The following is a 12,102-nucleotide window of genomic DNA, read 5'->3' on the forward strand; positions in this document are numbered from 1 at the left end:
TGCCCGTACATGGGAAGTTCTGTCTGTTTGACCAGAATGCCAAACTTTGTGGAACAATGTCTGGTTTGACACTCAGCACTCTGGTCAGCTCCCACATGGCACAATTAGCGATTTGGACACTGACCACGCACATGGTCAAATGTGGCTGGATTTTTAGAGCGGTCATGCTTTGATTTGCACACAGTTAAATATAAAGCTACCAAATTGATTAGCAGAGTTGCTGGATCCTTGAGAAGAAGACTTTTCACAGACAAATTTTCAGCTAAATTACAAATATCCAACCTGATTCATCTTTGCTTTGCCAAGGCAACAGTATAACAAAGGGTAAAGGTCAGTGAATACAATGAACTTAAAAGTGAGACTAAGCAAACATGATTTCTTTGTGTGGTGGAGGATCAGTAATGTCATCTTTCTTTTACTTAGCTGTTAGAACAGCACAGGAATATCACAGGAAATAATGTATTAATTGCATACTGAAAACTGACATATTTTGACAGATTATTCCACATTCCATGTTACTGAACTAGGCTGATTAAATGAACTGCCCTGTAAGCTCCATCATATTTTATCACAGTCCATGTTTTTCTTGTTTTAACTCTTAGCTCTCAGCATATAAGACACGCATGATATATTTTACACATTCAACATTTTTAAATGCAAGAATACAATACCTCTTCCATACAGTTCCAAATAAATGCATTTGTTCTACCACTCTATCATTTTGATGTTCTGCACCTGCAAATTTGCTTACATTTTTAGAATAGAGTGTTGTGTGCTCTCTTAGTGTACTCCATGTTTGCTTAGTTTGGATAGCAAGTGCCAATAACTGCACACATGTCAAGTAATTGTGTCCTTCCATGTCCTGTAAACAAGCGTTGCCTTGTGGTAATAATCTACAGCTGGTATTCCTTCCATAACTATGCACAAGAAGTTTCTCCTGCTTCTCGCTGTCTCATCGTGCTCTGGCCCTGAAGCAGTCTCAGCTTGTTACTCCTGTCTTTGTCCCTGACCATTCTGGCTACTTTGCCTTGCCCGGTTGTCTCTGACTATTCTGGCTACTTCTGTGCTTGCCTATATTACCTGTCCTGTTGACTTTTCACCATTCTGTTCTGTTCTGTTCTGATTTCCTGGTCCTGTTGGTCTTCACCATATGATGTCCTGTCCAGGTATCTTGTTCTGTTACCCTGTTTTTTATTCTCCTCTCTCTTCTGTTTTTTTCCCTTGCCTTTGTTCAGTTGATGCCTTGGGTTCTGTTCCGTATGTCTATGTGTTACATTGTCTGTATTATTCTTTCTTTGTCCAGTTCTAGTGTTCTCTGCCCTAGTATTCCCCTCCTTGTCTTTGTGTTCCTGAGTAATCTTCCTGCTTGCTCCTTGCCATACTACTCTTGAGGTCTTTCCATTTTCTGTCCATTGTTCCCTTTCCCTCTCTGGCATCTTTACTTTCCCTTGTGCAGTTCCAAAGACCTTGTGTTGTCCAGGGGGCTTCTACTGTCACTGGCATTCCTCTGCAGAGAGAGGAGCTACAGTAGGCAGATGTTCTCTCCAAGGTCAGATCCCTGGTTGTCTGTTTGAGTGACAGATATATCTTTTATCAATGTCTGCTGTCTTGTTCCAGCTCTGCTCAATGTTTTACCTTATCCAAGCTTCTTCTACGCTGCCTTTTGTTACCTATGTTCATGTACCTGACCCTATACTTGGATTCCACAAATAATCTGATAACAATCTGGGCAGTCGAGGTGCCCAATCTGCTCTAATAACTGACCCTTGCAGCAGTCCTGATGATTACAAGTCAATTTAAAAAGTGATGAATTGCCAAGCGTTACAACTAATGTAAGCATATATTATACATATTACTTTACATTCAACTTCAGAGGTCTAAGGTTTATATGTGATGTCTGCTTTCTTCTAGGCTCCGGTCTATGCTTTAACAGTAACAGTTGTTCAGGCCAGAAATCTTCTTGCAAAAGATGCCAACGGTGAGTTCAATCAGAAATATCCAGTTCACTTTGCGTGTGGCCAAGCTGAGGATTACCAATGGTTTTGTTTCCTGACATTTAAGTACCTTATTTCCTACAGCATTTACAATCAGTATAAAACATCTGTATTGATTATTGTTCTATACATCCTTTATTCAATCCTAATCTCAACTCTGTCCACCTCCGAAAGCCAAGGATTATCACTGGATGCAGCTAATTTCAGTTTGCTCTATCTTCCCTCCTTTGGACCTCCCAGATGTTGGTCTACAGCAAAGATAGGCTACCTCTGTTGCTTTCCAGCTGTTGTTGAACTAGGCTTGCTAGAACATATAGTTCAACAACAGCTGGAGAGCCACAGGTTGCCTAAACCAGGTCATCAGCAGCCACCATGCCAAAGATGTTGTCATTCTGGCCTTCGTGTGCCAGCCTGAATTATTCTTCTTTAACTATCTGGCTCTGGACTTTATATCCTCCTCTTCCTCCATTCTCTGCTATTTATCTCTAACACGGTGCATCCACAACAAACTGGATTATATTGAAATGAACTTACTGAATGTTTTAACCTGACGCATAAAGCTTGTGAACACCATCATTACATCCACTGTTTCTCCTCTTGTGCCTCATCTGATAAGGGTTGTACTGTAATAGAAACCACAGCTTCTATTACTCAATTTCCCTAGGAATACATATGTTGAAATAAGCATACAGTACTAAATTAATACATGCCTAAATAATACAAGTAAATGCAACCTTTCATTATATATTCAATTATCTACTACATCTTGGGCCTGATTCATTAAGGATCTTAACTTAAGAAACTTCTTATTTCAGTCTCCTGGACAAAACCATGTTACAATACAAGGGGTGCAAATTAGTATTCTGTTTTGCACATAAGTTAAATACTGACTGTTTTTTCATGTATCACACAAATACTTTGATAGCTTATTTGAACACTGAAATTTAAGGTTGATATTTGTGTGCTACATGAAAAAACAGTCAGTATTTAACTTATGTGCAAAACAGAATACTAATTTTCACCCTTTGCACTTTAACATGGTTTTGTCCAAGAGACTGAAATAAGAAGTTTCTTAAGTTAAGATCCTTGTCTTTACATTAAAAATGTCATCAAAGGTCAAGACCAGGATGATCTTAAATGAGAAGCCTGCCAATGTCATAAATTACCAAGTTAATGTACCTTTAATAGAAGCATATCACAGAATCATATGTGTAGCAGCAAAATATTTTTTTCTATTTTCCATTTTTGATTTTGTATCATTATTTTATTACATCTGTACAGCACAGCAGGGAGTGTAACATAATGTTACAGCTTGTTCCAAATCACAGGAAGAGAATGGACCTTCCTAGACACTGATACATAGCACACTGTGTGGGAGGCCCTGTGTGCAACATGTTTTGCCATAATTGGGTGAGAATACAAACAGTGCCCTGTATATCTATGCTACGGCTTCATTTTGTAAACATATACTGATCCTTTCACTATGCACTATTGCACATTAATTAATATTTTTTTCTCTTTGGAAAGTAACTGAAATATGTGCTCTCTTAACATAGATTCCAGTAGATGTTAGTTTTACTCTGGTGAGTCTTTTGAGTGTAATGAAGGCTTCATATTATGATGCCCACACAATTTGCTAGCTTATCACTGATAGCACAGAGTGCCTTGCAACGTACGAGTCATTTGTCACAGTGTGTGCTGCCGCTTATCTGGCAGCAGGAGAAGGGAAGAAACAGGTGAATTATCAGTTTGTTAGCAAATTATTAGTTCTGCCACTGCAGCCATACACAAATGCATCCACTGTTGGAAATGTTCACTTCCGAAGCACTGAGCAGTAGAAGCTAGATGTCTTCCAGTCTAGAATTGTTGCATTGTGTATATGTGTGTGTATGTATGTGGTATATATTACAGCGGACTACCTTGAGCTGGGTCACCTGCAATTGTTTTTCCTTTAAAATGTTCCTAATAGGCTGCTGAGAATTTGCAAGCCCTCCTCTGATGTATATATGTATAGTGTGTGTGTGTGTGTGTGTGTGTGTGTATATATATGTATATGTGTGCACACACACACACAAAATCACAGTATGTCCTCCATTATCAGCCCTTTCATGATGAGGAGAGGATGACTGCAGTGCTATTCAGAGGGATACTGGCTGAAATTGTGCTTTGTAGGAAATATCAATTTTATCTGAAACGTCTATATATCTTCAGATGGGATGAGCTCCTGATACATTTATGCATCTACTAATATCTATGTATTATGTATTAAATGATTTAATAAATCATTTAATCTGTGCCTGCTTCCCTCTTGTTGTCATGTGTGCCAGCTTTTTGTGTTTGTGAGTTTTTGTTTTGGAACACTGACTGATACATATTTAGTTACTTTGTGCTTGCCATGGTGTATACACACAGATATGTTTCTAATGCTTGAAGTCTTTTTTTTCTTGTCCTCAGTTCTATTCTTGTTGGCAGAAAGCAGCCCTTAAGACCAGAGCAGCTTTTGCATACCAGATGTGCATCCTCCTGATCCTGTGACTGAGAGCCACGGCATGGCCTTCTGCTAGTATTTAGGATGGCAGCTGTAGGCACATGTCAGGAGTCATTCATCTATAAATAAGAAAGTGTCACTCTTGACTACAGGTCAACAATAACAGTTGAAGGCAGTTGAGCTGGTGGTGAAGATCTCTCATGTGCCAGATACGTTCATCAGTGGTCACTTGCTACTCATGGGCTTTGCTTTATTTTATTTAATAACTGAAGACATGGCTAAGAAAGAAAACATTTGAGCAAGTCCACGGGGTCTGTTTATCAAAGTATCCCACTTTCAAAACTAGAGCAAAATTGAATGAAGAAAAACAAAAAGAGAAAGAAACTGGTGCGGAGCCAATGTTTTTTTTCTCTAAGCTTTTTTTCCCTGGTTTAATTATAAATTTGTTTCTGAGTCCAGCACCACTAGCAGCTGACAGAGTTTGATAACTTTACCCCTAGGAGATTCTAAGATCCACTTTATCCATAGAAACGTGTCAGACTGAAACTGTTTCATGTCTGTAACTCATTTCATGTTAGCAAAGACTCTATAAATTGTGTCCTACAAAGTGTAGAAGGGAAATAATATCATTGAAGTACCTAGGGTCAAGCCTTTAATTAGCACTTGCCAACAAAAGCGCCTACTCCTCGTCTCGTCACTTGTACTTGTCAAGAGCCCAGGCAATATTTTATTGTGCCATCCCACTTGTAGTTGGGCAGGAAAGACTTATGTGTACACATTTTGAATTCCAGGACTTTAAATCATATTGTTGTATTTGTTGGTTGGTGCCATTTTTTTGGTGGATCGCTGTGCAGTTAAAGGGGGTTATGATTTATAGACAACTTTTAAGAAGAGCTGTAAGGGCTGGTATACCAAAGCTATCCTAGCTGTTCTTGGACGGGGGGTGGTGCAGTGAGGGGGACCATTTTTCTCCCAGGCTGGTCTCTCGTTGTAACTCAAAACATTTCCCCTAACAGCAATTTGACTGTTCCAACTGTTGTGTATGACAACTTCTGCCATATTCAATAGATGATTCCCAGAATTCTGATTGGTGAATTGCATTGGCCATTCACCAAGGTCCCTACACACTAATTGATGGCTTCCCAGCGATGTCCACCAATCAAAGTGGTGGAAGCTATCTACTGGGTATGATGGCTTTCTGATGGCTGAAATTGATCATCATTGCACTGAGAGATGGCGTGGGTCTGCATGGCAACTAAGTAATCAGTAGTCTACATAGCAAAGCCACCAGATATTTATGGTCTGTTTGTATAGTGACCTCCAGAACAATTGTCATTGCATTGTAGTATGCTCATTGTGTTGTTTGTGGTTACTAAGGTACTCTGCTTTGGATCAGTTAATACAATGCTCTCTGTACTTTAAATCTACAATGCTTTTTGTATTATACAGAGGTTACTAGAATTCTCTTTGTATTGTACGGAAGTTACTAGAATGCTCTTTGTACTGTACAGAGCTTACTAGAAGGCTCTTTGTATTGTACGAAGGTTACTAGAATGCTCTCTGTATTGTACAGAAGTTACTAGAATGCTCTTTGTACTGTACAGAGGTTACTAGAATGCTCTTTGTATTGCACGGAGGTTACTAGAATGCTCTCTGCATTGTACAGATTTTGCTAGAATGCTCTTTGTACTGTACAGAAGTTACTAGAATGCTCTCTGTATTGTGCAGAAATTGCTAGAATGCTCTTTGTACTGTACAGAGTTTACTAGAATGCTCTTTGTATTGTACGGAAGTTACTAGAATGCTCTATGTATTGTACAGAAGTTACTAGAATGATCTTTGTACTGTACAGAGGTTACTAGAATGCTCTTTGTATTGTACAGAAGTTACTAGAATGATCTTTGTACTGTACAGAGTTTACTAGAATGCACTTTATATTGTACAGAGGTTACTAGAATGCTTTCTGCATTGTACAGTTTGCTAGAATGTAAATTAGACACTATCATCCTCTATGTACTGTGTGCCTGCTCTTTGCATTGCATATCTATCACTAGAATACTGAATTATAAATTGATCACTAGAATATAGTCTACTTTTAGTACTGGCCAGATGGGGGTTTTTGGTATTTGATGATAGTTTTTTTAAATACTGTAGCAATATTTCATATGTTTGAAATGACAAATTGTCTAATGTGGTTGAGAAATTACATCCACATTACACAATCCGGGCCCAATTCATTAAGGAAAGTAAAGCAAAAAAAAAGGAGTAACTCTGAACCTTGGCAAAACCATGTTGCATTGGAGGGGGAGGTAAATTTAAAATGTGGGGACAGGTTTATAGTTGGGCTAAGGCATGTCCTAGATCAACTTTACATTTCAGTGTAAAAATAAAGCTATCAAGTATTTGTGTGCTACATGAAAAACAGCCAGTATTTAACTTATGGGCAAAATAATAAACTAATTTGCACCCCTTGCATTGTAACATGAGTTGTCCAGGAAAAAAACATACTTTCTTTAATGAATCAGGCCCTCTTTCCACACACTGTTTTCTCATGCCCATTGTTTCCATTGCATCCCACTGAACCCCTTAGGTCACACGTTACAAGCCCAGCCCTGGCATGGGGCAGCAAATCAATCTGGTGATCATAGCAAACTGTGCAGACAATTCAGATCTGCTCTTTTAACTTCCACGTCAAACCTGTTGCATGCTAAAGAGAAAGGTGCATGTGATTTATCAGAATTTTTAACAGTAAATGGAATGTCACAGTGCAGTATTATTCTACCCAGATCATGGTACTTATAAACAAGCAGTGAAAGCAGTAGGGGTATGTTTGACATGTATGACTAAAGCCAACATTGATCTATTCTTGAAATTAACAATTTTCATATGAAATTCATACGCGTTTGCCCTAGTTTGTTGATTTCCATTGAATGGTATGTACACAGAGAAGAAAGTATGGTGCTCACAGAGCTAAATATCCTGGAGCGGTTCTGGCAAAGGCCTGGCTTTTATACGGGTTAAGCAGAGTAGTTTTCCCCAGCTGAGATGCTGCAGACAGTGCATGGAGTGAGATCTCTGTATGGATGATGATATATCTGAGATACTGCTCAGCTGGGGAATCTATCTCTCCGTCAGTTCTCCCATGAAGAATACCCGCATTGTATTATATTTTGTTAAAGCGCTAAACAAGCTTGCTGTCCCTTGTATGAACTGCAGTTCTTTCTGTTTACTTAGGCTCTTATTTCTACTGTGCTGTTTTTAAATCTATTTTAACAGACCCTACAAGCTTTATTTTCGTGTTTGTGTAATATCGGATTCATGAATTCTTTTATCCATCTTGAATTGCATACAAATAAGAACCAATCATGTACCTGGGGAGATTAAGTTACAGGAGGACACATTTATACACAGCAAAGAGAACATTTTGGTAAACAAGTGCAAAAGGTTCTAGGCACGAAATATTTATCATACAAAATAAATATTGTCAGCTCTTGCATCTGGTTATGGTTTCTGGCTGAACACAAATGGTTGTAGTAGATTTATTTAAAAATATATATATATTGGGCAAAAGGAAGGCAAATTTTAGAAGTATTCTCAGCCAATAGGGAATTGAGTCGTTCCTAGAAAGACTTCACCACACCGGTAAGACCAACAGTGGGGTGGTTGGAAGAAAAAAGACATATAGACCTAGTCCAATTTTTATTAACAAATATATTAAATTTAGTTGTACTTACAAATGACAGGTATAAATTGGGCAGATAGTATCACAGTGTTGTGTAAGCGATGCTGATCAGCTTAACAACGTTCTGCTTTGAACATATGACATTATGCAAAAAGCTCTTATTTATCCAGTAACTTCTGACCTTGGTAACACAGTTGACGTGGCTGAACAATTCTGGTGATGTTTTTCCACTGGAATAAAGAAACAATCAGAGGCACAACTGAGTTCGACAATGGTTCTTTATATGTTGTTTAGTATTTGAAATAACTAGTTAAAAGCCCATTAAAATGTCGTAAAAAAAATAGTAAGATCATGTTGGGCCCTTTTTTGGTAACGGTTAAAATCTGCGCATCATTTATTTCACAAACGTGGAATCAATTACCGGCTAAAAAAACAAAAAAAGAACTTAACAGGGGCAGACCTTCTTGCACCCAATTTCATTATACTCTTGTGGCAGTATTAATTGAATATTTTGTCAGATGGCTGCTCAGCCGCAAAATGCTTAGCGTGGCAAAATTCACAAATATTGTTCATGGGACCACAGTTATGGGTACTAATATTTGTTTCATCCAAGTTACCAACATCATGAATGGCGTGGCATCTTGTACTCTGGGTTTGTAGGCATTGACGTGCCATTACCTCTGTCCTGTTGGCTCTTCGTTTGTTTTCTCTGTGATGGGCAATTTGCTGAGGAGTCATATATGCATGGCGATGGCGATCACATTTGCGTTCTCTTTGGTCATCAGTCATAGTTTGTCGTCAGGCTTTATCCCACTCCATTCCATCTTTTTACTGCGTCTTACTGTGCAGTTACTCCCACAGCAGACATTTGCCTTTTAGGCGGCAAAGGTCATTATAAATGGTAGCTACTACACAAAAAAACAAAATAAACCAAACAAAATAAACTCAAAAAATTAGGAAAATAATGTCAGTAGGAATAGTCAAGCACATTTTTATTTTTTTTTAAACATTTGACCAAATTTGTTTGTGTGTTTTGTGTGTGTATTTATAAAGGTGAGGAGCAGCGTTGGCTTTTTATAAATATAGATTGTTGGAGCATTTAAGAATAAAAAGTATCTAGGTCACAAGTCTTCCCACCACTATTTGATATGGGGTTACCAGCTCTGAGACTTGAAAAGTTGGACCTACTGGAATATGCACAATATGAAATATTGGGGAGCAGTAGCTGCTTTTTAGACATGCATTCAAATTTGCATTAATTTTGTACTTCAGTTAAACTCTAAAAGTTTTTAGCAAGATTTGGGTTGAAGTTGACACACCCTGCAGTTTTTCTAATTCGTGCGAAAATCAAACTGAGATGGAAAAAATCACCTCCAGGAAGCCCCACCTTCAAATCATATCTGAAAGCTGATTCTTAGCAGTCACTGTATTTTAATATATAGATAGCTTTCTTCAAAAATATGCTGCCAATCTCCTTTAGAAACAAAACACAAGTTATCAGTATTAAAGTAAATAGGATCAAATTAAATAGGAATCAAATTATATAACGGGAACACTAGATAACACATCTATACTATATTGTGGAGATTTTGCATGTAGAGCTGCAGACTTCAACATGAACTTAATCCCTTCATCGCTGACTAAGTATATTTCGCTACATCATTTTATTTAATTAGACTTAAATGTATTTATTTTTATTTAATATTTTTACATAATTTGTACTTTCAGTTACATGGCACAGCCATGGGCATCACATTTACACCCATCCTTTAACTTAGTCCTAGCTTGGTTTTGGCGCATGTGCTTATATTGAAGCATTATATATATTATATATTACTGAAGGGCTGAATAAATCAAGAGCCAGGTAGCCAATAAGCCTAAAAATTACTGCCATTGCCGATCTTTTGGAATAATTTCTGCTGAAATAAATGTATGTGCATCTTCCTTGGCTCCTTGAAGATCTTTCTGGTTCCTAGATTTCAATAGCTGGCTCCTAAATTCTGCATTATTTTGTTGAAGCCTGTTATATCATATATTATAACGCTTACATTATATATTATAACTCATGTCATATATTATTAGTCTTAAATTGTAAGCTCATTTTGACAGGGCCGTCTTTACCTTTTGTTTCATGTCATTGTATGTAATTTGTTTATGTCATGATACCCGCAGCTCAGTGTACAGCGCTATGTGCTTGAATAATGATACCATTACTTATATTTAGACAGTAGAATGTGTAAACGTCATTAGGAGTCATTTACAGAGTGCGTTGTATATCCTAAAATGCCTTGCTTTTGCACCATTGTACCTAGATTCATGCATATTTTCCTCTCTAGATTGAGGCTTACTCAAAATAGAGGGTGAGATTCAATTCAACGCGATGTGTCTCTGAAGTGTAGAAGAGGTCAAGCCATATATGAAACTGATTAGGAAGGAAGTGGACACTAGTGGTTAAATTGGTCCTGTTTATTAGAATTACACAGATTCCACCTTCCGTAAACACATTACGAAAAAAATATCATAGCACCCATCGGGATAAAATATTTACGCAACTTACAGAGATGGTCAGGGAAGATCTTTTAGCAGATAATCCACGATACATTTTCAAATCCATTTTAAAATGGCCAATGCTCAGACATTGCGAAAATCTTAAACAAAATCAAGTGTTACAACATCTGATACATGAATCTTCCAAATGTATATGTTAAAAAGCCACATAAATGGGTCTTCATAGAGCTATGAGCGTAAAACTTACATATAATAATATATGAGGAGGTATCTTTTGTTACTTACTCTTGCAATTTAAGAAAACAGACATGAATAAACTTCTACATTTAATTTTCTTGTCAACAACAGTAAATTGTTCTAATAAAGTGTGCATGACATGCAGATTTGAACAATCTCACATGAACACTGTAGTCTAAGTAAAGTCTACATCTAGAGTTATTAACACACATGTACCCCTTCCCAGATGTGCTATACATCCTGCTATTGTGCTTTTGGTATAATGATAGTTCTTGTTGTTGGCTGTCCTGTGGGATGAACACATTGTAATCTCATGTTAACATTTAGAGCCAATCATGATTCATAAGTATTTATGATTAATCTATATCTGCCCAGAAAAGTGTTACTTTCCCAAACCTAATTTAGACATGTTTGTAAATAGTTATATAGAACCTGTATCTGCAAAAACAAGAAAGATATGTTTATGAGATATGTTTATTTGTATGTTGTTCAAATAATGTGTGTTTAATGTGTAGATGAAAGGTCAACTTTATGTATTTATTTTTAAACTATGTTTGCTCAAAACATTGTCATATGTAAAAATAAATTACATCTTAAGGATTTAATAAAACACACTGCACTATCATCTTGATTAAGAATATTGTACATATATTATCAAAACACTATCACACAGATACAAAATATTTGGAGATGGGGTCACTGTATTCACAAAACACATTAGGTTTATCTTATTTTTTTGCGAAGCTGTTTGCACTCTTATAGTAACATTATTTATTATTAGTTGGATCATCTGCACAGTTTTCACCCTATATTTTCTAGCAATGTAATATAACGCTTTTTCACTGCAGACCAATTTCTTTCTACTATTCTCTCAATCACTGGTCAGGCTTGACTCCGAAACAGACCTTTAAGGGGAGCAATCACTAATAAAGTATTTTCTCTCTTTACATGTTTAGGAAATGTTATTTGTCCGTCTAGTCTTCTATGAATGCACTCAAATATCCTTACATCTGCTAACACCAATTTTAATGCAAAGCTGTGTGGGTGTACAAAAGCATCTTCATTAGGATTTTGCAAGCCTGCAGTACAATGTGCGACGAGCAGGATACAGTGATGTATTGAAATCTTGTATATTTATTTTACAATGTAGCTTGTATGCTACACTAGGTCAGAATTCATATTGTACAGTATTT

General features: G+C 37.1%; 1 protein-coding gene across 1 annotated transcript in view; it reads left to right on the top strand.

Annotated features, from left to right (window-relative positions):
* BAIAP3 (BAI1 associated protein 3) overlaps nt 1-12,102 on the top strand; it is a 216,230-nt gene that overhangs the window by 130,224 nt on the left and 73,904 nt on the right. Inside the window, exon 7 of the mRNA XM_075179602.1 lies at nt 1,912-1,978. Coding sequence (XP_075035703.1) covers nt 1,912-1,978 — 67 coding nt within the window. The remainder of the gene's footprint in view (nt 1-1,911; nt 1,979-12,102) is intronic.

Source organism: Mixophyes fleayi, chromosome 7 (assembly GCF_038048845.1).
Source record: "Mixophyes fleayi isolate aMixFle1 chromosome 7, aMixFle1.hap1, whole genome shotgun sequence".
Taxonomy (NCBI): Eukaryota; Metazoa; Chordata; class Amphibia; order Anura; family Limnodynastidae; genus Mixophyes; species Mixophyes fleayi.